The 27,533-nt window shown below is 35.4% G+C and overlaps 1 protein-coding gene across 6 annotated transcripts in view; it reads right to left on the reverse strand.

Annotated features, from left to right (window-relative positions):
- PCLO (piccolo presynaptic cytomatrix protein) overlaps positions 1 to 27,533 on the reverse strand; it is a 429,470-nt gene that overhangs the window by 35,381 nt on the left and 366,556 nt on the right. For all 6 annotated transcript variants that reach the window (XM_053897773.1, XM_053897770.1, XM_053897772.1 and 3 more), the window contains 2 exons: positions 16,955 to 17,096; positions 12,037 to 12,110 (listed from right to left, as the gene is read on the reverse strand). In XM_053897773.1, coding sequence (XP_053753748.1) covers positions 12,037 to 12,110; positions 16,955 to 17,096 — 216 coding nt within the window. The remainder of the gene's footprint in view (positions 1 to 12,036; positions 12,111 to 16,954; positions 17,097 to 27,533) is intronic.

Genomic DNA, 27,533 nt, shown 5'->3' on the forward strand with positions numbered 1-27,533 from the left:
CTTCCTCATCCTTACAACATACTGAGGTTACAATCTTGGTTATACTAATATTTGGCTTTTATATTAAGTTGACTAACATTGTTCATATCTGAGACCATTTGGGTATTCATGGGGTTCTTTACCTAATTCTTTTTGTTTTCCCTCAGATGATTATTTTTGTTTCACAATTTGCTTAGCTTTCTGTGTACTACCCTTAACTGTTTGTAAAATATCCAAGAGTACTAAAACCCCTCTCAAAACCACTTTTCACTTGGCCAGACACATCATGACTTCCGGCAATTTCTCTTTTCCCCTCCTGCACTCACACCCCACTCATCACCCACTTGCAGCTAGAACTCTTCAGGGTCTGATCAGATTTTCCCAGGTACTCCCTGCACCTGCCACCTGGCTACCGTCTTTAGATTCTTCTCATTTCCTCACGGAAGTCCCCACCTTTCTTTACCTTTCCTGTCTCTTGGTGCCCAAGTTGTGTGTGTGTCAGCGTGTGACCAAGTGTGATTTAGTCTCTGTTTTGGTGGAACATATCCTCAGGTAATGTCCAGATAGGTAGCATAAGTAGCAAAATTTTTGAGACTCAGCCTTCCCCAAAATGATTTAACTCAACCCTTAGACTTGACGGATACTTTGTGAATAGAATTTTAGTCACAACCCCTGCCACTTGGAATTTCAAGGGCATTACCCATTTTTCTCTATACTTGTAAATGTTTATTTTGCTGGTGAGAAATTTTATGGATCCCTATCCTTCCTCTTTTGTATATAATGTTTTTAATTAACTAACTGTCTCCAGAAATATTTGAAATCCTCCTTGGTTTTCTGAACTATGATGATGTTATGCCAGGTGTTGTTCTCTTCATTTTTGTCTTTGCAACATGGAAATTTATTTTCTTTGATTTGGGACAGAAATGTGCTATTTTTTGAATAATATTCCTCTCCATTCTTACTATTTCCTGTGGAATTACTATTAGTTAGAACTTGAACCTGGTGGCTTTCTCATTTAATTTTTTTTTATTTTAACAATTATAAGTTAATTGATAAATTCTCTACAGTGAAATGTCAGTTTCACTGAAATGCCATGTCATAATTTCTAAACATGTTTTTTTTCCTCTTTATTTGAGCAAAACATGGGAGACCTTTAAGGAGATATTTATTTAGGATACTGATCGTTTGATGATCATATATTAACTTTTTTAGCCCATTCATCACTTGCTTGTTGCCTTTGCTTTTGGTTCTTGTAACATATAAGTTTTATTATTTTTTTGCAGACAAAAAATCTATTATTTATTTCATGGTTTGTGGGTTTCATTTAATGGCTAGAGAGCTACTCTGCAAATGCCACCAAGGTTATACAAATACTCTCCTAAATTTCTTAAATATTTATATTATTTTTAACTTTATTTTATTAATCCAATTTAAAAATATTGGGTATATGTCATAATCTAGTAGATTAGTTTTCTTTTCTTACAGAAGAAAATTATGACACAATTATATTCTACTAAATAAAAATGTCCACTTCATTTAAAATTTATAATCATATTACCATATATACATTATGTTATCTCATTTGTGTACACATCTATTTTGTTAATACAATTCTATTTTGAGCACAGCAATTTTGTGGAAATTTTAAGTATCTGATAAAACAAGATTTAAAACTTTTTGGTAAGCTACATAGTGTCTATAATGTAATTGATATTGATATTAGTTAATTGGCCATAAGCATCAACATAGGTGAAAGTTTTCCTTCCAATTATTATAGACTCATAAATTCAAAATAATTTTTCATGAAGTAGCACTATAACTATCAATATAAAGATAAAAATGTTAGAAAGTACAATGGGCCAGAGTCAGGTGATATTAGATGCTGTATCTGTAGGTTTTGATCCAGACTATTTCATTAGTTGCTATGTGACTCTCAGTGAATGGTTTCATTGCTGTGAATCTCTGTTTCCATAACTATAAACTTGGAATCATTATTTCATATCTGTATCCTCTACTGTTTTGTTACAAATGAACCAAATAATGAAAAGGCATTTAGAACAAGGTAAACACTGTATGTCTATAACATATATACATCTATTTTACAAATTTTCTACACCTATGCTGAGAGAATACTCTTGGCTTATATTCATTCAGTATCTTTTGCTATATTTAATGTCCTTATCTTGATTTAAAACCTGCTCTCTGATAAATAAATCAGAGCACTGACTCCCAATGCAAGCATTTCAGGGACTTCCAGGCAAAAAAAAAAAAAAAAAAAAAGACATTTTTAAAAAATATTAAAAATTGTCATTAGAAATATTAATTTCTGAGAGCCTAAAATATTCTGGGCTTTAAGTTTGGTAACTGCCAGTTCTTTGAACTGTACTAGGCTAAGAAATATCCATGGTTTCTTCCAGAAACTTATTTAACATTTAGTGGTCCGTCAATAACCTCCAGAGATGAATCTGGCTCAGCGTAAAGACCCAGAATGATTTTTATATTTCAAGAATAGACTTTTTAATAGACACCTTCAATTTTAAGTTCCTAGTGAATACCAGAGGTCCAGAAATCAGTTGCACTGATTTTATACTCGGGCAGGTTGGGAAAATATGATCAGGTCTAGGGAAGGCGTTCTCAAGAGGGGGAACACATTACTATACAAGAGATTACATCAGCATTATTTGGTGGGGGGTGGGGGGGGAGAAGAACAGCTTGAAATACCCTAATACATGTATTTGGGAACAAATTGGAAAATGTAGGACCCTAAAAACACCTTCGGGGCGCCTGGGTGCCTCAGTAGGTTAAGGGTCCAACTTGAGATCATCAGGTCATGATCTTGCGGTTCACGAATTCAAGCCCGGCATAAGGCTCTGTGCTGTCAGCTCCGATTCTGTCTCCCTTTCTCTGCCCCTCCCCTGCTCTTTCTCTCTCTCTCTCTCTGTGTCTCTCTCTGTCTCTCCCTCTCTCAAGAATAAATAAACATAAAAAAATTAAAAAAAAAACAAACCAACAGCACCTTTTCCACTGGAATGCCAAAGGCTGAAAAAGAAATCATTTTAGAGAACACGAGTTAAAAAAGCTTGGGGAAAATGAGGCAGGAAGTAATAACTTACATGACGCAGATGACAATCAGGACAATGATAATGAGCATTTTTTGACTATGAGGCACCCACAGTGCACAGCACATCACACTCTATTTCCATCAATCCCTGCAACACACTGACAAGGGAAGTACTGTTGCTGTTCTTAACGTTTGTAGATTAGGAGCCAGGGACTTAGAGACTTTCAGTAAGTTGTCTGATTTCATGCATATAAAAATTAGCATGTCCAAACTGGCATATAAAAATATACCATGTTGATGAATAAGAAAATATTATGTACCGACATCAATTACCTCAACATTAGAGCTTCAATAAAACTTCAATTCAAAAACAGTCCAATTCAAAAACTGAAAATAAAATTAGGATAATTGAATAAGTGTGGTAGAGACAAATAGAAGATAAATATGTCAATAAAATGTTCCAGAAAGCCCATTACCAGACATAAGCATACTTGAAAATTTTGAATATGATTGATGTATTTCATATGAAGTTGGAAAAGAAAGTTTTCCAGGAATGTTTCCAGGAAAATTGATTTATATCATCACAGAGAATAAAAGAAATCGATTTAAATAATTAAATATTACATTTCACATCATAAAAGAGCTAGATCAAAATAGAAATCATTATGTACCTAATATCCTCTATTAGGTAAAGAATACCTAAGCAAATAAATTAAGGAACAAATTTGGTTTATTACAAAATTATTTATAAATTTGACTCCACATATGTCTGTATTTAAACTCAGCAGCAAGAGTCAGGGATTTAAATTTCCACTTTGAAAGCACTGGACTTAATCCTTTGTTCACGTATTATGTTACTCATACCCATGGACTGAACAACCACCCTCATTTTTCCCAGTAAGTTCAATATCTTCACCTGCCATGCTTAAACCCTGATGAGGCAGCATTGTGTTTTGGTTAGGACCATGGCCTTTAGTGTCAGATATAACTGACCCTAAAGTCTCTTGACTTTGTTTGTGTCTTCACTTTGCCCCTAAAGTCACTAAAATCCTCTGGCTTTCAATTTCCCTGTGTATCACTTGAAGAGGGAGCGGGGGGGGGGGGGGAAGCATAGTATATGTTGTTACTGAGATTTTTCTTTTCCTGGTGGATGGAGCTTAAGAGAGATAACGTACCTCCCTGTTGCTAGTTCATGTTACTACGTTACGATTCTGAATCTAGATCCAAACTGAGACCTGCATTGAGACTGTATTCACAGTCCAACTACATAATGTATATTGTTTCTACCTGGATTTCACATGTATACAGTTGACCCTTGATCAACATGGGTTTGAAGTTACCTGTGGATTTACATCTGCTTATGTGTAGGTTTCTTCTAAAAATACAGTACAGCACTGTAAATATTTTCCTCATGTTTTTTATTTTCTTTGTTCTAGCTTACTTTAAGAATATAGCATATGCTACATATAGCATACAAGATACATGTTCATTGACTGTTTATGTTATCAGTAAGTCTTCTGGTCAGTAGTAGGCTATTAGTTGTTACGTTTTGGGGGAGTAAAAGTCATACACAGATTTTCAACAGTGCAAGGTGCCCTCGCTCTTAACCCCTGCTCTGTTCAAGGGCCAACCGTACTTTAAGCCCAAAAAAGTCCTAAAAGATGATTTGAATGTAAAAAGAGGTCTACCTTCTTCTTTCACAGGAAGATTCAGTATTGTAAGTGTTGTGTCTAAGTTCCTCAGTAACATCAAATACTTCCCACTGTTCACAGAGCATGAACTTCCATATCCAACCTGACTTTGTACACATTTCCAGTTTCTGTGCTCTCCCTTTGTACCTTTTGCTCCAGCTTCAACGAACTGCTTTTCTCCCACATACCCCAGGTCCTTTCTTCCATTGGTGTCTTTCCTCATCTTGTTCCCTCAGCCTGGAATTTGCCTCTCCCACTGCCAACTATTTAGACCTCGTCCATCTTACAAAGCAGTCACCACCGCTACCCTCTTGCACAGAATCATGCCCCCACCTCCCCATCAACTCCCAGAGATTTAGCAATGCTTTCCAAAGCCCAAAGCACATAATTTGGCTCTCAAATTTATGAATTTTTATCACAATTCTTCTCTGCATTACAATTACTAAAGGTAATAAAAATTTAACAGCAGCTATGGCAAAGTCTCCAACTACCGTGAATGCTTTGGCTCTACCCATTGGCTGAGTACGCTCGCTTACTGCCTGATTATGAGATAGGACCATCCTAGATCATAAGCCCCCTCAGATCAGCGTACCTATTGAATTGATCTCCGTAGCATCCAAATTTTAACACAATGCCTTGCACAAAACAGATATACTCACATATGACACTGATCAATTCTAGGCATATAAAAAAAACAAAGTGTACGTATTAGTAAAATTAGGGCAAGAAACTCACAAACAGGCAAACATGTTCAATCCACTGAAACCAATTTTATAATATAATGTGCCTACATTGGTCAATTTTTAAGCACAATTTGTGGAGGGAAAATAATCAAATGATGCAAAATAATCCACTAATCACATTTCCCTTGATAACATCCTGACCTTCAAAATTGAGATAAAAACCAAATAACATCACATTTTCATAATGATTTTGACAAAACAGCTATAACAATAAACATATTGTCAATAAATTTTGTCCATTGTCATCTTCAATAAAACTGAACTTAAAAAAAGAAAACTTTTTATGTAAAATGAACTCCTTGAGTAAGAGATATAAACTTCTGGGTGCCTGGGTGGCTCAGTCAGTTAAGCATCTGACTTTAGATCTGGTCATGATCTCACGGTTCATGAGTTTGAGCCCCACGTCGGGGTCTGTGCTGACAGCTTGGAGCCTGGAGCCTGCTTCAGACTCTGGGTCTCCCTCTCTCTCTCTCTTTCTGTCCTTCCCCTGTTTGTGCTCTCTCTCTCTTTCTCAAAAGTAAATAAACATTAAAAAAAATTAAAAAAGAGAGATATAAGCTTCTAGTTATAAAATAAGTAAGTCACTGTGATGAAAAATACAGCATAGGAAATATAGTCAGTAATATTGTAGTAACATTATTTGGTGACAGGTGGTGACTACATTTATCATGGTAACCACTGAGTAATGGATAGAATTGTCAAATCATAATGTGGTACGTTTGAAACTAATACAACACTGAAGGTCAACTATACTTCAATAATAGGATTAATTAATCAATTAACTCCTTGATAGAGCATCCTTGACATCAGTAAAATGAACAGAATCTGAAAATTCCAAAATAAAAAAAAAAAGAAGTGATATACAGAAGACAAAAAAAAATTCATATTTAATTTGAAATGTTCTTAGTTTAATTAAAAATAGAGCCTGAAGAAATGGGAAATGTCTAAGAGGTGAGATGAATTTTTCTTCAGGAACAAGTTAATACCTATTATTTGAATTGTGGGAACTCTATTAGGGGCTCCAGAAAAGGAAGGATTATGTCACATTCCATGCTGCAGCCCAGTCCTTATCCCAGGGCTGGTCACAACTAGTGTTCAATTAAGTGTTTGCTAGGTGACATATTGGATTCCCTTCTAACATCTGCTATGACGCTCTAATTGAGGGCCTTCAGGGTGGTTTTATATTTTTCTCTTTGCAGGCTGATTCTTAAATACCCCAGTTGGTCAGGGAAAGAGAGAACATGAAATGAGTATTTTACATTGAACACTTAGATATTCTAATCTACAAACCCTAAAGGAGATAGTTACCCATCATCTACTCCATTTCTTTTTCCTATTTAATAGAAAAATACTTTTAAAAATCTTTAAAAAAAAAACCAAAAACATTTGTCAAAACAGGATAATGAGATTCAGGACTCCAATACTGAGGCTTAGATTTTTTTCCTTTTTAAGTAGGCCCAGCATGGGGCCCAGCGTGGGGCCCAACGAGGAGCTCGAACTCACTGCCCGGAGGCCAAGACATGAGCTGAGATCAAGAGTCAGATGCTTAACCGACTGAGCCACCCAGGTGCCGCTGAGGCCTAGATTTTTATTGGTTTAATTCAGGAAGTCATTTCTGTTCTACACTTTCTCACGGACTTTGCAAAACATGTTCATTTGTCTAAAAGGGACTCATATGAATCACTGGTAAAGCTATGTGTAAACTATAGATCTGTATAAAATAAACTTGAGATGCGAGTTAAAATGAGATTGTTGTGGTCATTACAGACTTTCGTTATTTTTTCATAAATTGTTATGCTTTTTTAACAACAACAACAAAAACCCACTTCCCATAAGACATTGAGTTGAATCTTGTTCTTTTGCCTACTCCCCTGGCGCCTGCTTCCTTGGGTTAACATTATTGGTGATGTGCTTTCACAGAGTCAATTATTTGAAATATTTGTGACTAGAGTTTGGCGTATTTCTATAATGGTAGAGGTTTATTTGTTCTGTCCCATTGAAAATGGAAATTGAGTGATTAAATTAAAGCTTCTAAAGATACTTAAGAAAATAAATGATGTATGGGGATTGTTTTTTAAATACACACAGCCAGGCAAATTAAACCTCATACAAAGTGTAATTCTAATGCCTGCTGCAAAAGCTTGCCAACACCTGGTTTAGGACAATAAATGCGACAAGCCAGTCACTGTATGTGACGTATATGGATACCCACTAACAAACAGTAACATTATTACTTACGTAACACTTAATGAAAACAATGTAGGAAAGGGCTAGATCATGTATTAGGGGTATGGGAGACTTTTGATGTAAATTGGGAAAACACTTGTCACTACAAATAGGAAGTCTAATTGATTTGAACTAAATCTTTTAGAGGAGTGGTCTTCTATAGCTCTTCCAAAAAGTGCTTGACATTTTGTCATTCTTGACGAATCCCACTCTTGTATGGAATCCAAATGGCTCTCTTTTATATTCACTTTTAATAATAGCTACAATTTAAGGGATGGTAGTCATGTGCCAAACACAGTGTTTGTACTTTACATTGTGCGCTCTTTTAAATTGTGAAAGTTCAACCATTCCTTAGCAGAGACAGTCCACAAGAGGGTTACTATTTTCTACTACAACTTAGGTTGGAACCCCAGAACCTTTGCTTGATCTCCCATTCTGACCCACTGAGCATGAGATTATTCAGCACGAGATTAAAATTTATGAGTCACTGCTATAGGGAAGATGCAACATTACTGGAGAAAATGACTAAGTGGAAAAATAGATTTAAAAAAAATCAGAACCTAGAATAAATAGATCTACTCAATACATAGAACAAGGACATGACTAGCATTAGAAAATATTTCATATAATGTGCTCAACATAAAGTTTCAACCCCATTAAACATTACTTTTTGCATTGTGTACACTTTAATTCCAAAATAAGAAGAAAAATTTTATAAAAACAAACTGTTCAAGGTGATTACTTAAAATTTCTGATATACTTTGGGGCGCCTGGGTGGCTCAGTCAGTTAAGTGTCTGACTTTGGCTCAGGTCATGATCTCACGGTTTGTGAGTTTGAGCCCTGCATCAGGCTCAGAGCCTGGAGCCTGCTTTGGATTCTGTGTTTCCCACTCTCTCTGCCCCTCCCTCGCTCATTCTCTGTCTCTCAAAAATAAATAAACATTTAAAAAAAATCTCTGATACACTTTTGATTTAAAGTATGCATATCTTTGTAGATCAGTTTCCCTTAGAGTGGACCAAGGTGTGCATAAAACAAAGTGCTTGCATGAGTAATCTGAAACCCTCTGGGTGAGGTGGAACACTGCAAGATCTACAGTCTCAAGATAATCTTGCTAATCTGCAAAGAGACACTTTTTCTGGTGTCCCGGATTAGAATTAAAAGGAGGAAAAATCCAGTCAAGAAATTATTATGTCTAAAAACAAATTGAACTAAATCTGCTTTGTTTGTTGGTTTGTTATCCTACAAATTGGCTGTTTTTGTTGACTGACAACAAAAGGAAGTGAAAGCAATCTTCTGATCACTCAAAACAAAATATGTACCATAAATTTACCTGGATGACAACACGGAGTTGACCTTATATCTCTATGGTGACAAAAAAAAAATCTTGTACGTTAAATTGGTATTTTCCTCTTAACTGCTTAGAATGATTAAATTCTTGGATAACTTAATAATTTTCTCCCTAGTCCCCATCTGTGTATTCTTTTCAACTGAAAACTGTTTGTACAGGTTAAATACTTACTGTAGTTTTCTTCCCCGTATTGTTAGCAATATCACCTATCTCTTACAGAACTATTCATGCCACACTTCATATAGATATGTCAATTATAAATTTACTTATTGGCAACATTTTGGAAAGTAAGTTGGTAAAAAATAACTTGTCCAAAATATTGTTACCAAAAGGGTACATGACTGTAAATGACTCACATTACATTATGTATTCTATCTTATCCCCTTCCTCAACCTCCTGCCCTCTGCTCCATAATCTGAGATTAACTACTGATTAGTCAGTTCACTAAAATATAAACATATTGACTCATAAGTTTAAGTAAAATACAAAGTAGCTTATGACTGATTCCCTCTTGTGTGACTGATAGGAAGAGGAAAGCAGTATTAGGATGAATACATTTTTATTCACTGACAGTTATGAACATTTATATGAAGATAATTTTAGTTTTGAACTTTAAAAGAAAAGTGAAAGTAAGTAATTAAACTTTGAAAAAAGTACGCATGAATTGCTTCTCTATTTACTTGAATACTAGAGTCATATGAAAATCAGTGGGCATTACTTTCACATATGATTACATTGTTTATTCATTTACTCAACAAACAATCTGAAAGCAACATTATAGGCAAAGGCTTTCTGCTAAGTGCTGGGACACCAGGATGACTAAATCATAGCTTAGGTCTAAATGTCATTCAACTTTATGGAGGAGACGGGCATAAGAATAGACAATTACAGATCAAAGATCAATGACAGCAAAAGATGCACATTATGGTGTAAACCAGGGCAGACTTTGTTAGTAGAAGAGCATAGGAGGAGAAGGAAGCAAGATCTGGAAGAGGGTGAATTAAGTTCAGGGTGTACATAAGTTGATTTGTCTATGGAATCTCCAGGCAAAATACTGCCCGGGCCCTGCACCTCTGGGCTGTAAGGTGTATTCTCAGGTGCATTCTCTGCTCTCCTGTCAGGACAGCTGTGCCCTAGGATGGTTCCCAGGCTCCCCTGCCCAGTTGGCCTCCAGCTGTATTTGATCAGGCACTGACAGAGGTTGGAGAATGGGAGGAAGAAAGCATCTAGGATATTTCTCCCCATCCTTGTGTATCTCAGTATATATTTCTGGCATTTGCCATTTCTCTTCCTTGTCTCCTGCTGCCTGCAATTCAGGCTTGCCTGGGTTTCCACTCTCACTAGCCTCCAGCTTGCAGGTACAGTAGCTTCCTTCAGCTACCTCCCTAGGTCGGCTACCTCACTGCTAACTGCTTGGTTTCTCAGGAAGACCGGGAGTATGTAATAACTGTCAGGCATCAATTTCCTCTATTTTAAATACTCAGCGTGGTTTCCCTTTTCTTGGTTGGACACAAATGCCTGGCACACATGAACTATTGGAGTCTGAATTCCAGGGAGTCCAGAGGGTAAATGTGGGTCTAATCAACATATAGATGAGAGGTGATGAGTTTATGCAGAGAGAGGATGTGCAAAATGATTGGTAGATTGGGGTGGGACCCTGGGGAAAATGGCACTCAGTAAAAGAAAAGCAGTCTGTGAATGAATCTAAAGAAAAACTTTTAGTAGAACCAGAAAAATGTGATATCCACTCAGTCACGAGGAACCTCAGGCATCATTCGCACGCAGCGTTTGCCCGATGAGGTTTCCGAAGACAGATCAGGTCACCGGTTAGGTAACAGGACCCTATTTGAAATCCAAATATGGGTTTCCTATCTTTTCATCTACTGTCATTGTGACACCGTGCCATTAATCATTATTTTTCATAGCAGGCGATTCGGCATCATTTTCCCGGGTCCCAGTCCCTTGCTCTTTTCTTGTGTGCTATTTGCACCTCACCTTCTTTTCATGTAAAACCTGTGTATAGTATTATTTGTCTTCACAGGTAATTTTAAGAATTAAATGAGATAACGCATGGAAAGTACTTGGAATAGTATAAAGTAATTAAGATAGTTAAAATTAGTGACAGGAGGTTCAGTTCAAGAAGGAGAACAGTGCTGCCAGATCTTATCACAATATTATGAAAGATAAGCTAGTCTTTGTTCACCTTACAAAAACTGAATGTTTGCAGAAGTTCAGGATATTTTTTTTGCATTTTGTTGTACATTTATCATTTGTTTAATAAAACCAAATTTAATTTCAAATGAGGTTTTCACATTAGAAGTAAGTTCAATCATTATTTTTTTCTCTAAAATGATTTTTATACCCTTAGTTTCTTCTTAAGAATTTCCATTTTAGGGGCACCTGGGTGGCTCAGTCGGTTAAGCATCCGACTTCGGCTCAGGTCATGATCTCACGGTCCGTGAGTTCAAGCCCCGCATCAGGCTCTGGAGCCTGCTTCGGGTTCTGTGTCTCCTTCTCTCTCTGCCTCTCTGGCTCTCATACTCTCTCTGTCTCTCTCAAAAATAAATAAACATTTAAAAAATAAAAAAAAAGAATTTCCATTTAAGTGAAGTCTCATGTTTTATTTTCTATTTGCATGGTATTTTAACAATTTTTTTTTTTTTCAAATTCAACAAGTGATTTGTTTTTCCTGAGAAGGTCATTGGAGCCTCTCTCCAGTCATCCTCACTCTTTTTTCTCTTTAAAACATTCAGGACCCAAAATTACTTAAAGGTTAAATATAAATAAAGAAGTTGGGAAATGCTTAAATGAAATCACAAAATAATTCTACTTTAATAGAGAACAGAGGAAATGAGGCTGTACCTACCTAGGGGTTTCACCATCAGTACTTAGAAATTTACATTTCTATTCAGAGAAAGCCAAACTCAAATGCTTGCGGTGTAACATGTAGATTCTACCAGCATCCAATATTGAAAATTTGAACTTACCTTCAGCGTCTGTTAGTCCCACTCCTACCCCTGGCTGTTTTACAGGCTCTTGCCCATTCTGCCCCATCTTCCCTCTGTTTAAAAAGAAAGTAAAAAGTTATGATCTCCTAAGTGCAAATGAGAAGACCAAGTTCACAAAAATACAATGACATTATATATTTAGACCTGAGATGAATTACTCGAATGGCAAACATAAAGACAGCAAATTGCTCCGCATCGTGTTAATTTTAAAATAGGGGCTTGTTTATTATTCCTACTTAGTCTGAACATAATACCTGGAAATTCAGTGTCTCATGTGTTGACTCATTTGTCAAAGATCAGACTGTCATGAAATTTTCAAATTCTGTTTTAGAATTGGGGGCTTGTGTTTTTTCCCCACTTCTAACTTAAGAAGTGAAAAGGGTTTTCATATCTTTACACTTAGTTACGATAACCTATACAGGCCCTTTGGTGAAGAGGGGAATTCTGAATTAAATAACTTACACAAATAATATTGTAATAACACAGATTTTTATTTCACTTAGTGACTTTCAGATCCTGCTTATGTTTTCAGCTGTGTGTAGCATATGGGCTTTTGAAGTCAGACCTCCTGGTCTCTGCTTCTGGCTTCACTATTTCATGCTAGTGTCATCTAAGGTGAATCTACTTAATCTAGTGAATCTATTTCTCCTTTTGGAATATAAAGATAGTAACACTAGATCGCTCCTGGGTATGAGAAAATCACATGGAAAATGCACATAAAGTCCTTAACACAGTGCCTGAAACATCGTAAAATTCAATAAATAGAAAATATTAATAAGCATCACATAACGGCTTTAGAATTCAGCCGGAGTCTACTCCTCTTGGAGTTTCAGCTTCGAACTTTCTGGAAGGCCAAATCAATGAAGAATTCATGATATTTTGAGCACTCTGTGTTCAGAATATTGATAATGTAACAGCCAAAACGCTACAGGCTACTTTGTATTTCTTCAGTCATAGAAAAAGCTACATGGCATAGAAAAGATCCTGGAATTGTCTTTATATGTACTTACGTAATATGTTCTAAAAAGAGGAAATAAAATCCCTTAAGTGTTAAAATGGGTATTTGAACAAAAGAACGCCTTGATACTATACTTGCTAGGCAATAATTCTAAAAGTAGTATTTAGTAACAACTACTTCTTACTTTCACACACAAAAAATATTTGGTTTGTTGAACATGCTGAAAATGTAATCATACTCATTTCTTAAGAATCCAATTACATCTCACTTGAAAACTGCTCTAAAGATCCTCTAACCATTTTACAGAAAAGGTCTGTCCATCACGAAAGAGGAATAGTCATAAAATCAGAAATCATTTTATGTTGAAAGCCATCACATTCTTCCATTATGACAATTCTAGGTCAGAGGTTTAAACACAAATTTTTATCAAGTATGAAGGACCAAGTACCTGCAAAAATGTTAGAAATCATATATATACCTGTATATAGATAGATAGATAGATAGATAGATAGATATATTCTGCATCTGAATATATACAAAAAGTTCTGATTAGGCAATGCACAAAACTTTAATTTGTGTAATTGCTTCATTGGGACTCAATAAAAATCGACAATAACTGAAAAAAAAAAATAATTGACTCTGCTCTAGTCCAGTCAGAGAGAAAAGCTTCATAAGTCAGTAGCAATCTTACCGTGAGCAGTCACTATGACTAGCAGAGGGAACCCCAAAAATTTGTTGCTAAGTCAAGCTCAAACGAAAGGGAAAACCGTTTTATCTGACAGATGAGAGTACTGAAGAAATTACTGCCCTATATATGCCTAGGTTTAACAAAATAATGAAAATATTTAGCAACAGTAATAAAAATAAAGTTTTGGTAATTTTTTATTTGACCTCGAGTCCTAGGTTTTGAATTTTAATGGTGATATTCAACTGCAGTCTTTGTTTCTAATGAAAACTGATTTTAACGTTAGGTCCATAGGCTTAAGTTTTAGAGGCATTTCTAAGATTATATAGAAGCTTGTGTGGCGTTGTGAAGCTAACAAATATGAAGGAAATGTGACTGTGGGTCACATTTGAATGAATGTAATGAACATATGTATGTACATTCATACATAATGAATGTAATGACTGTGGGTTATGCAAGGGATGCAATTTTTTTGAATTCCCAGGAAATAATCTTCATCTCAGAACATGCTGACTACAATTTATAATTTATATTTGTTAATCACAAAATAGTTATTAAACTGTTTTTAAAATTTTATTTTTATTTATTTATTTATTTTGAGATAAAGAGAGAGAGAGAGAGAGAGAGAGGAGAGAGAGAGAGTCCTAAGCAGGCTCCACACCATCAGCACGGAGCCTGACGCGAGGCTTGAACTCATGAACCCTGAGATCATAACCTGAGCCAAGAGTCACAAGGTTAACTGACTGAACACCCAGGCACCCACAAATAGTTACAGAACTCTTATGTTAGCCTAAGCAGTAATTGTGTTAGACACAGAAGAGTGTATAAAAGAAATACCAAATACAGCTTCTTACGTATATCCTGTAATGCTTTAGAGGAGAGAATTTTTCTTTGGGCTCATATGGCAAATCAATAGTGTCCTAGGCAGTTTTTAAAGGCTTCGATTTGTAAGAAACAGGAAAATGGGAAAAACAAAACTGGAATGTGGCATATATGTAAAAAACACATACTCTATTTCTACTTCAGATATTCAGATATTAAAGAAATAATGTGGTTTTTCTCTGGAAGTTATAACTTCATCAGCAGTGTTAAATTATTTTGAAATGTAAGGATAAATAGGAAGTATATTAAGTGATGTGTGGTTAAAAAATTACAAATTCATATGACATTCATAGCCTAGAGAGAGAAATGTAATGAAGATGCTGACATTTTCTCCCAACTGGATCATCAGAGGCAGATAACTAATGAGATCAGACTCCTTTTAGAAATAATTTCCAGGGACCCCTGGGTGGCTCAGTTGGTTGAGCATCTGACTTCAGCTCAGGTCATGATCTCACAGTTCGTGAGTTCGAGCCCCGCGTCAGGCCTCTGCTGACAGCTTGGAGCCTGTAGCCTGCTTCTGATTCTGTGTCTCCCTCTCTCTCTGCCCCTCCCCCGCTCATGCTCTGTCTCTCTCTCTCTCTCAAAAATTAATAAATGTTTAAAAAAAGAAAAAGAAATAATTTCCAATAAAAAAAGAACTGATTAAACATAAATAACTATTGAATCCATAGCCTAAGTATAAAAAAAAAGGCAAAAGATATGGACAAGTGATCCAATAAATTTAAAAAATTGAAGTTGGAAAAATATAACTTGCAAATCACAAAATAAACCCACTTCTTACTGTACGAACCCATGTCCCCATTATTTTGCTTTTGTAAGTTGAGCCATTATCTAAATATTAGAACTATTCTGGAGACTAAAAGGAAAGATTTATGAAAACCTTGACATTAAAACAAAGAGAAATCGAATTTCTGCACCCAGAAATGGCCACACTCAACGTGGAGAAAACGAAGGAGATCCTTTAACCAGGGTCCAGATCAGGGGTCTGCAAAGTCTGTAAAGGACCAGAGAACAAATGATTTGAATGGTCTCTGTTGCAACTGTACTCAAGTCGGCCTCTACAGCCCAGAAGTACCGGGCAACACGTGAGCGAATGGGTGTGGCTTCCAATAAAACTTTATTTGTGGACGCTGAAAGTTCAATTCGTATAATTGTCATGTGTCACAAAGTGCTATTCTTTTTCTCCTTCTCCTTTTTTCTAAACATTTAAAAGTGCAGGGGCGCCTGGGTGGCGCAGTCGGTTAAGCGTCCGACTTCAGCCAGGTCACGATTTCGCGGTCCGTGAGTTCGAGCCCCGCGTCAGGCTCTGGGCTGATGGCTCGGAGCCTGGAGCTTGCTTCCGATTCTGTGTCTCCCTCTCTCTCTGCCCCTCCCCCGTTCATGCTCTGTCTCTCTCTGTCCCAAAAATAAATAAAAAACGTTGAAAAAAAATTAAAAAAAAAAAAAGAAGTGCAAAGTTTTAGTTCACAGGCCTTACAAAACTAAGTGGCAGGCTAGATTCACCGGGACCTAGATCCTGGAGATGTGTGACCCAAAGACGTTCTTGAGAACCCAGAAAACTAGTTGTCAGGGAGGAGAAGGAAAGGGCTGAGGTTGAGATTTTGATATTGAAACAGATATAACCTACATATGTGTCTTAGATACTGCTAATCTTTGCCACCTCCATGACTAAACCCAGGGTAACGCGTTCTGAACACAACCTGTTTTCATTTTGCATTCGGTTTATGGTATCATCTTCTTGAGGCTTCACCTGTTACAAATGAACTTTAATCCAAGATTACCTACTGGGGACCTATGTATTGCTTGATATTTGTTCTAGAAAATAGGAAAACGCTTCAAAATCTTCCATTTTAACTGTGGTAAGATTTATCATTGAAAAGTCTATATGAGGAACCCAATAGGTTACCTATTTCAAACATGATATATGTGCTTTTAAATATGTTTAAATCTCCTTTGGTTCAAAGTCAATTAATCTAAGTTTATCTCAAATACCACTAACGTTTGTGTTTGGTCATTGTGTGATTAAAGCCTCAAGCCACTAGTAGGGCTGGACTTAATTTAGTTATTATTTTAGCAGGTTTTTTTTGTTTTGTCTTTGTTTTTGTTTTCACTAAGTACAGATTGTACTTATTAAACAGTCCCGGAAGTGACCAGCATTCATCCTTGGAATTAACTAAATGAATCCAACCTTTCCTGAACAGTCTCTTTTCTACGTAGGCACACACAGCTGAAGTGTTTCAGGGACAGTGACTCAGAACTGGATAATTATCTACTTATTTCCCGTTAAGTGTTAAGAAAAGCTTACTCATGATGCTGTTAACTTTGTAGTGGGGAAAAAAAAAATAAAGCAAGAAAGCATAAAACCCACTTACATCCTTGGAATAGGAAATAGATTAGTCTCCCCTGCAGTGCCGCTGCTTCCTTCACTGTCCACGCTGTACCCGCTGCCAAAGCTGCTGCCAGAGGAGCCAGTAGACACGGAGCTTTCTGCGGGGCGGTGATTGGTTGGCTTTGCTGCATGGTGTGGGAAGAGTCAACACCACAGTCAATCCATGAAACTCCCAGCGATCTCCAAATGCACAACTCTACGTTTTCTTCATTGACATGGATAACGACACAGCTCTAGCAAGAACTCCACACTTCTTCACCTGCCTTTCAATTTCTTTCCCTTAACCAATAACGTGCTGTGGTAACACTAAGTACTTGCATATTTTCATTGGAGATAAAGAAAAAAAAAAAGCCCCTCAATGATGTCCAGACTTAAACCATCAGATGTTTCGAATGAGTTACATAGTAACTGTACCATGACTGTTATTGTTGTTCCTACTTGTGGCTTATTTGTACAGTATTGCAATAATGACAAACAAATAAGAATTTTGACTATTTCATGGAGAAAGGAGTTTAGAAAGACTTGGGTTGATAGAAATAGCAGGGTAAGGGAAAATTGCTTAATTATTTTCCAGATTCACCAATAATCTGTCTTTCTCCTGAGAAGTAAAGATGCAGAGTAGAACAGATGATTTCAAGAAGAGGTTGGAGAATTCTGTGCTTGTTTCTGTGTATCTCTAACAACTGTCTCTAGCGGGGTTGTAGATTTGAAGACCTTTGTTTTCCCTTCGGCATTTCTTCATTTATGATTGGGACTTGTTTCAAAAACTTCTTGTGTTTGATCTTGTGGATACAGGAATCCTTATTCCCACAGAAACATTCTAATTTTGTGTTGTATAATGCAGTGGGGGCTTAGTACCAAGACTGTTAGTGGAGTTCTAGATTAGAGGAGATTTGGGGGGGAAATTTTGATGCAAAAAATAAATAAATAAACAGAAGAGAAGGCAAGTGGTTCCTCTTTTATGGAGAGAAGATTTTCTAGGCAAATTTTAAAAATTATTATGTCTTCTGCCACATGGTCAGAATATAAGAGCATGAGCTTTGATCATACGGACGGGATTTGGAATCCTAGCTCATTCTGGAGTAAACTTAAAAGGTCTCAGCTTTTGCATTGGATAATAATGGGTCAGTAATGCATATCTCGACTCATAAGATTGTGACCATGAGGAGTGAAATGAAGCAGGACTTCGGTTACTTTCTCTCCCTCATCTTGTGATTTTATTTGTCATACCCCCAACCTCTTCTTCAGGGTTTTCCTATCAATCGCTGCTCCCTAGTATCTTCGAGTATACCTAGTCCCTGACAATGACTTTGCCTTGATTCACATTCTAAGGTAGAAAAATACTTAGAGTCTCTTTCTTCCATAAATACATCCCCGTTCAATCAGGAGTTTCTTAAGCAGTTGGATAGATCCACACTACTGGGTGAATTGTGGATACTCATGTAATGATTCTCAGATACCTACATTTTTATTAAAGAGATGTATACAAACACAGTGACTCTCAATCTGGTGGGATTTTAGTCAAACCAATATATCCAAATTAAGTGAAAAATATAGACATTGTGAGGGAAACCTCTCGAGGACAGGAAATACACCATCAAGGTAACCAGGAACAAGTCTTACAAAGGTTCTCCCCAATTGCCACCACTTCTTCCATTTTGGGACAACAGATTCTCTAAAGCCATCAGAAATTGTTATAATATATATTCCAGTGATAGCACTTTCTCAGAATAAGGAAATAAGGAAGAAATACTTGTCAATAATATATCAGACGTCTATAAATTGGGAATAGCTATTTAGAAAAAGTCTTGAATATTGTTAAATAGCCAGTCACCAATGAATTAATAGTACCCAATAGAAGTAGATTTGAGGAAACAGAATGATAGTTATAATGCTTGATATTTTCTTCAACTTATGTAGAAGAAACCCAGATGGTGTATTTAGTGTGAACTTAGAACTTTTTAAAAGGGTAACAAAAAATATAAAGGATATAGGACTATGATAAAATTATGAACTTTTGTAAAGTAAATTAAACTGTATAGTCAACCACATGATGAGTCAGATTAGTCAACTGGTTGTAAACAAAGGAAAGCTGCCATACTTTTTGACTAGCATTATATAATCCAGTCGAGGCTATTATTAATATTTTTTTAGTGTGATATTGAATGAAACACTTTAATTTCAACTGAAAAATCTCTACATACTATTTCCAAAACAAACCTTAATTAATATGCACTAATTTTTAAATCCATTTATTTTTACTAGATTAAAACAATTTTCAACCAAGAGCAATCTCACAATGTATCAAAATAGCTATTATAGCAAGACTGTCTTATTTACATTTCAAAATATTCAATCTTTTCTTTGGGAGCTTTGATTTTACCTGATGCAATTTCTAGTTCTATTCCTCTTCTGGGAAATTTGAGATGTGTACAGAATGTGAAACAACAAAATAAGAAGAAAGGAACAAGGCTAGAAATAAATTTAAGGAAAGAGTTTTTCATCTTGTCTAGGTGAATAGAAATCTCATTCGGAAAGCCTGTGCAAGTGCTGTAGATTTACATGCAAACAAATAATATTTTATAAGAAATATAAAAAAAAAAGAAAACCAAATGTAGAGAACATATACATATATTGGAATAAGTCTAAGTCTACCGAACATATTTGCAAAACACAATTATGCGTAAGTTTGAGTCTAAAAACATTTTGGGCAGTTAGACATTAGGTGAATAATTTAATGAAATCGAGATGTTTGGCATTACCTTAAAAACACACCTGGTGCTTTTATTCTTAACCTGGTAGGTAAGTGTAGGATACAGAGAGTCTGACATTTGGTAGTTTCTAAAAATGAATTCAATGAAAAACGTAGAAGAGATCTCTGCTTTATACTGGGCTCTATCTACAGAGCATAAAATGCAGTCAACCATACAGAAATGCAGACGTTTTGATCAACGGGTACTAAGAATCCAAGTATTTTAATAGTTCCTTATCAGATGCTTGACACAGTGAGTATATTTACTAATTTCTTTCTCTCAAAACAGTCTCCAAATAAAAATATATCAATTCTGTTACACTGAGCTAAACCTGCATTACCTGAAACATTTTGATGAATAAAGTGCTTTTACGATTTAATATCAGAGGCTAGAGCTTATGTGATTTCAAGAAATCTCATGATTTTAGTCGCATTCTTCAGTTGGCCTCTCAAAGTCCTTTATCATCTGCTTCTTTCCAAATGTATCTCCCATCATTCTCCTTTGTATGCTTTTCCTGGAAGCCCACTTAGACCACACACTCTGGCTCCCTTTGGTTTGGCTTTTTTTTTTTTTTTTTTCCTCCTGAGCTGTAGCTGGGCCCTTTCTCTTTGTTTGTTATGCCTTTCTCTGCCCGTCACTTTCTCATACCTAAATTATACTTGTCAGTAAAGGCCCAGCTCGGATTGCACCTGCTCCATGTATTTTCCTCATCTTCCCAACCAGAAGCGAACTCTTCTATATCCATATTCACAAAGCACAAGACCACACGTCTGTTATTGGCAATTACCACTTTCTATCTTTGGCTGTATTTGTTACTTTCAGGATGTTGGAGGCTGAGCCTGTGTTTTCTCCATGGTAGCCTTCCTAAAAGCTTATGCTGGAACTATGCTGAGGCAATAATGAAATAAATTAATTCTTTCCCTTAACTACATAACAAAACCATCTGAATGATTTAGTAGATATTTTACTTTTTATCCAGCTGTGTGCTCTATGCAAATCATAAATCTCTTATGAACCGCACCGCTTAATGTGGGAGGATTTTTTCCTTCATGTTTTGTCAAGGAAACTTTGGGCAATGCAAATTTTTTGTAGCTTTAAAAACAGAGATGCAAATTAATCTATCGTGCTATATATAGAAAACACAATCACTCAACTAGATGTTTGTTTTCCCAATCCTTCCAAAAGTGGCTTCATTGAAAGAAATATTTAATGATAAGATTCTAAACACGGGAGCATGTAGTTTGGTGAATTTCAAAGAAAGAGTTCATAACAGAACACGGCTATTTTATCAATGTATTTAGATTGGGAACCACCAGAGGGTGTTATCACAGACATTAGTACTTGTGCTGGTTCTACTAAATCTCGATGTACAGACAGCTGGAGAATTCTGGTTTCTACTTAAATATAAATATATTTTAAACCAATGCCATTTTTAAATAATATTTTAGAATATTAAAACAAATATGACTTTCCATAGTTTTATGATTTCAAAAGTAACAATTTGAAAACAGTCTACCTTTGCTTTCTTCTTCTCTTTTAATTAGCGTGTCAGATAGTATGGACCTATTATGCTTGACTATATTATGTGCCTGTGTCTTACACATGAGAAATGTTTATTTTACAGAGGAACTGAGATTTATTTAATAATAAGATGGATATCTGGAGCCTACACTTTTGTGTCTACTGTCTTTTTAAACTCCAAATTTCACTGTCAAGTACCAACAAGGAGAAAGAATGTACCACATAAACAGATGATGGAATAAGCCCACTCCCGTGAGAAGGTTCCTGTACCCTAGAGGAATAAATCCTACAGTTTTAAATCATTTCTGCTATTCAGTTATTGAGGGGGCATTTCAACTAAACATATTTTATCTTCTGTGAGGCAGTTCAATCTGTTTTAAATTATTTTTTGACCTCTTCATTTTCTTCAGATGCTAGATGGTTAGACATCATTTTGTTTTATTACTCCACTGTGGCTAACCTTAATTAAACCTGGTAGTGTTTTTTTGACTGCACATCTGTCTTCAATTAGTTTGCTCGGTTGGTCCCCCCCCCCTCCCCAACTATACCTAAAAATGCAGAACTATCACTGTACCTACCACACGATGGCAGCACTGTGCTCACTGTCCGTGGATCAGAATTGTAGCCTTGACTTATTATATAATTGTGGACCCAAGGAAATTAAAAAGCTGGTAAGGACTCTAGAGATAGCCCACTCCAGAACCATCATTGCGCCTTTAGAAAACCTAAGCCCTGAAAAGGTTGATTTGTTCCACGTCACACACTAATTAATAAGAGAAAGAGAGTAAAAACTAAAAAGGGCTAATCCACTTTTCTATCATATTCAATTGTCTCAGGCTGAGGTTGTGAGCTCCCTGCCTACCTCAGGGTCAGTGCTTGGGATGCAGTAGATGGCCTTGCTGCTTGTGATGGTCTGTCACTGGTTTTATGTCCTTGGTCCAACTCACAGTTATATCCAAATATTTTAGGAATCATTTCTAATGGTAGTCTAGAATTTCCCAAATTACTTGGTTGACACAGTATTAATATTATCTTCATAGATATAGTCTATAGGATGTGTGGAGTTAAGAGAACACAGTCAATAGTTATTTTGTTTTTCCCGCAGTTTAATGACGGAACTGACGTATTTAGAGTGCGTATAGTGCACTTTTGCTAGCTTTACCTTGGTGGGACATTACTTTGGTGACCTTTTCTACTTTCTCCCCACTGCCTATCTTTTGCTCTATTTCTCTATCTATTATTATTGCTGTTGTTTTTCTGATTGTTATTTTTACTAATGAGATTTTGCAGTTTTACCTCGTTCGTTGCTTTGCTTTGCATGCAAACCTGAAAAGGTCAGGTTTTAAGTTCCATTGTTACCAGCATTATTTGTTAGGTTTTCCCTTGAATTAGGTCCAGTCACATTTTTTATGTTCCCTCTGACAGATTAGGAGTATTAAGATGACATGTGGCATCGTACAAGGAGTTTAGAAAGTTAATATTTTTAATGTTACCTCAGTATATTCATTATCTGATTTGGAAAAATTCTAAAGAACCCAGCCCCCACCCCAAATGGGATAGGTAGTTTCAATGCAGCTATTTGTAGGAGCTTCCACATATTTCCAAGTTCTTACAAAGGAAAGTGCTGAAAATGGATAACTCAGACTTCTATGGGTCATTTGTTTAAAATGACAGATTACTGATACATAACAAACCATGAAAAATGGAATGTTTTCCTTACAAAAATCACAGTCTGTCCTTAAGATAGTCCATATTCACTTAGTATCTTCTTTCAGAGAGGAAGGAGATGCGATGCCTCTTATCTATTAAGTCCCAGGAAAGATAGTAAAGCTTAGTCATGTTCACCCTCTTCCTTCTCCCCCACATTGGCCTTATGACTGGATTTCCAAGACATTTCAATATAATCAATTCAGTCTGTTTTTAGCTAATGCTATCAGTAATTTACAGGTGTTTTCCATACTTACTAATAATTCATTCTCTAGCATTAATAGGATTAATGATTACTTCTGGAAACAGAAGTATAGTATGTAACTTCAATATAACAGGTGTTTGGAAATGAGAGTAAAGCTCGGCTAATAACATCATAGGATTTTTTTCTTACATAAATATATGTGATGGCTTAGTATGCTATAGCTTTTGTATTTTTGCTAGAATGTTGCCTTTTAAGTGCGTCTTCCTTTTATAAGGTTTTTGGTTCAGAACGAGTTTTAGAAGAAATAAAATATTTAACTGTTTAATATTTAAATTAAATACATTAAATTAACATCAACTTTTTAATATTTAAAATAAGTACAATTCAAGTGAGGACCAAAATATCCTAGTAAATAATGGAAAAATGTTCAATCAAGATATCATAAATGAAAATTTTAAAATTACTTGACCTGTAATAAATTTAGGCTATAATTCTAGCTGTGTCCATAGAGATGGAATCAACAAAGAAATTATTAAGTGCCAAGTTTTGGTTTTGCGCTAAAATATGCTAACATAATTGTTATGTTTTTTGTCTTTAAAAAATCATATTTGGAAAGGAGAATTATATTTGGGAAAGATTCAAGGTCTGAATTAAGTTCTCAAGAGCAACTCTTAATTTTTCAATATCCATTTAATTCTGCTTTGAAACGCCAATATTCTCTCTCTCACAGTTGGCTTGCAAAACATGCAGGATTGTTTGGAAAGTAATTGAAAAATAATTAGTTTTGAAAATGTTCTTACATAATCCTCAAATTGATAACTTAGATCATAAATACTTAGATAACAAGAATATCATCTTTATATGGAATCCAAATAGTTTGATTTATATAAAACTTTTGCCTAAAGCAGTCTGATTTATATGACTAACATTACAGCAAACACTATTGTTTTGTATATCATTCAAATGTAGTCAATAAGCCATAGAATAAAGAGGAGTTTGGAGAATTATTTGATCAATGCATATCTAGTCCTATGGGAACTAACCTCTCTAGTTAATTTCATTACCTTCTCTCTACCTTCTCCAAATAGATCATTTTCAAATACTTTCTTTCCTCCCTACAGTTAGCTATATCCCAGCAGACTGTAAAGATTATTAGTGAGAACTAGAGCCAGGACAAATAAAAATGTAATTAATTATAATTCCAGATGTTTCTAAACATAAGGATGTTTGGTTGAATATAAACTTAAGTCAATGACTATGCAATTTTTTCTTTTTCAATCTCATTTGAGCCAAACTCATGCTTTTTTAATTCTTCATAATTCTTCCCAGATATCTAATTGGTTATTCAATAAATGGGAATGGGGGATTTCCTGGGATAGTTATTTTCACCTGTTTTGTTCACTCTAGTATCACTAACACTTTGAAGAGGTTCTGGAACATAACATTCATTTAAAAAATTATATATGAGTGTGCATAAATGATGTAATATATATATAACACAATTAATATTTTCTACAAATGGTAAATATTTTCAGAATTCTTTTTTAACTTTAATTATTTAAAAACACATTAAATCCTTGAAAATTAAGAATCAAGAAATAGGTTAAGAGATAAAGAACTTAATTTTTTTCTCAAATTTGAATCAAATTTTTTTTTTCAAATTTGAATCAAATTTGAATCAAAATTGATCATCTTCAGTTTTTCTGACACCACCAAAATTAATTTGAACTATATAAGACCAGTAATATAGATGATACAAAAGAAGATAAAAGGAAACAATTTATAAACAATTGTTGTTCCAATAAACTTTTTGTTTGAGATAAGGATGCAAATAAAATTTAATCTACCTGTGTAATACTCCCTCCGACTCTACCTTAGGTTAGCAACAGCTTGATTAAAGGCAACTTACCAGCAAATTTTGAAAGTAGGAAGTAACAAATATGGATATACATTCATAATTTAACCGAAATCAAGCTCAATAAAATAGTGTAAATATAAAATGAAAAATTGTCATATGTCAATCTTAATTATAACTTAACATAAGTGACAAAGGAAAGAAGGGATTCTGAAGTATAAGAGATATAAAGCATAGAAAATTCAGAGACAAATATGATAATTCTCTTTTAGAAGACAACTCCAGTCACCCACTATCTTTGGCTCCTGGAAAAATTATGATTCTGCGTAGGGATAGATCAGTGGCTCTTAAACGTTTTGATCCCAAGAGTGCTTTTACATTCTTAAAAAATATTTAAGTTCTCAAAGAACTTCATTTTATGTGAATTATATCTATCAATATTTATCATATTCAAAATGAAGAAAACTTTAAAAGAAACAGTAGACAGGCACATATTCTATTAGCCTTCAAAACCATGATGTCGTCATACCTCATGTAAATGCAGGAAAACCCCACAGTTACATGAGAAAGAATGAGAGGGAAAAAGACAAATAACATTTAGTATTCTTGTATTTGACCTTGTAACCCCCTGAAAGTGCCCCTAGGACACACATGGGGAAATCACTGGTCTAGATCTGCCATAAGAAACATGAAGTACAAACCATGAAAATGAGAAGAACCCAATTAGCATCAGCTATTTTTGACAGTCATCTTAAACCACTATGCACATGGCAATTATTCTATGGTAACTTTCATTTTTTATTTTATGCTTCTACCGAAAAATACCAAGGCTTTGGGAAAGTGAGCCTTTCCTAAGAAGATTTATTCTTTTTATCCTCTCTAGCTTTGGAACTTGTTCAATCCAGAATTTCACAACTGTACAGAGTAGGAATGAATTAAAAACTATAGCTATCAAAAAATGATGCTTGTCTGTTACATTTTTGCCTAAAAAGAAACCTTTATGGTATGCAGAAACCTACAATAAATAATGCTATTTTGCAGGCATAAAATTATGCACATTCTTCCAAAAAAGGTTTTCTCTACATGAAGTCTTTGATTTTCTGGTATGTCGATAGTTGCATGAAGCCAAAAGAATGATTCAATAGTTATTTACTTTATGAAATGTCCTCAGTAGTGAGAATGCTCTACAATAAACTAAAAGTATGTAATAGATACATAGAGAAAAAAAGTTTCAAATATATATTATACATTTATATATTTACCCACTTTTTATACCTCTTTGTATAGATTCCAAATTCATTTTATATAAAGAGTAGGGTAAAATTATAATGTGACCTATAGAACTTCAAATAATGTGGTTTTGAGTTTGAAATACGTTCATGAGGAAAAGTGGATTTTGTTCCTGTGCTCTTTCAAGAATAAATATAGCAGAGGGGCTCAGTCGGTTCAGCATCCGACTTTGGCTCAGGTCATAATCTCATGATTTGCGAGCTCAAGCCAGCATCAGGCTCTCTACTGTCAGCACAGAGCTGGCTTTGGATCCTCTGTTCCCCTCTCTATTGGCCCCTACCCTGTCTTCTCTCTCTCTCTGAAATAAACATTAAAAAAAAAAAAGAATAAATATGGCAGAAATTATAATCCAATGTTTTTCTTATGTTTTTTTTAAAAAGGGTCCCGTGCTCCTGACTTTACTAAGTATTTTCTTCTTAAACATTTATGTTTTTCTTTGATTTTTAATATCAATATTTTGATGAGATACTGTTCAAGTTACTAATTTAATTAATTTTTATCCTTCAGTATCTTTACAGAAATCTTTGCCTTTCAGTATCTTAAAATACACCGAGGTATAAAGCTATGGTTATCTACATTAATCCTATTCACATATCTAAACGACTCAACACCCCAATCAAAATTCTGCATTTCTGATACAGTATGTTTTCATTTAAAATCAGTAAGTATTTCTTTTGGCTCCTCAAGGATTAATTGTATATTTACATATTCAACACAGCAATGAAATAAAAAGAAAAGAGGGTATTTCCAGAGTCTGGCTCAGTACACATTCCTTTCGTCCTATCCCATTCACTAATTCCACCCCCCACTTCCCAATTATCTTGCACAATGGAGAATGGGTGAAAGATCATGGTTTTAGATAATGTAATACATGCGGATGAAAAGTGGAAAAAACCAAGTAATTCGTGGATAGGTATCTGGATTTAGGCAAGACTGTCACGTAGCCAGATGGTGCTTTGGCATTCCTCTGCCTCTCCTTAGGTGGCATTTCCCGTGGTTCCATGATCCCTCCTACCCAGGTGATAACACCCCCAGCCCCATGCTCATATTGTACCCTCTGTCCAAGGTCCCGCACTGTGTCCCCATCAGCCTTCTCATGCTTCATGCTTCTCATTTCTTTCCTCCATCAGCATTTACTTGCCTGTCTCATTTCCTCAGGGTCCTGCTCCCTGGTGGTAATTTGATAAATTAACTTTTTGAAAATAATTTCTTCAAGCCTAAGTAGTTTGCA

The sequence above is a fragment of the Panthera pardus genome, unplaced genomic scaffold, assembly GCF_024362965.1.
Source record: "Panthera pardus isolate Hobbes unplaced genomic scaffold, ASM2436296v1 HiC_scaffold_8, whole genome shotgun sequence".
Lineage (NCBI taxonomy): Eukaryota > Metazoa > Chordata > Mammalia > Carnivora > Felidae > Panthera > Panthera pardus.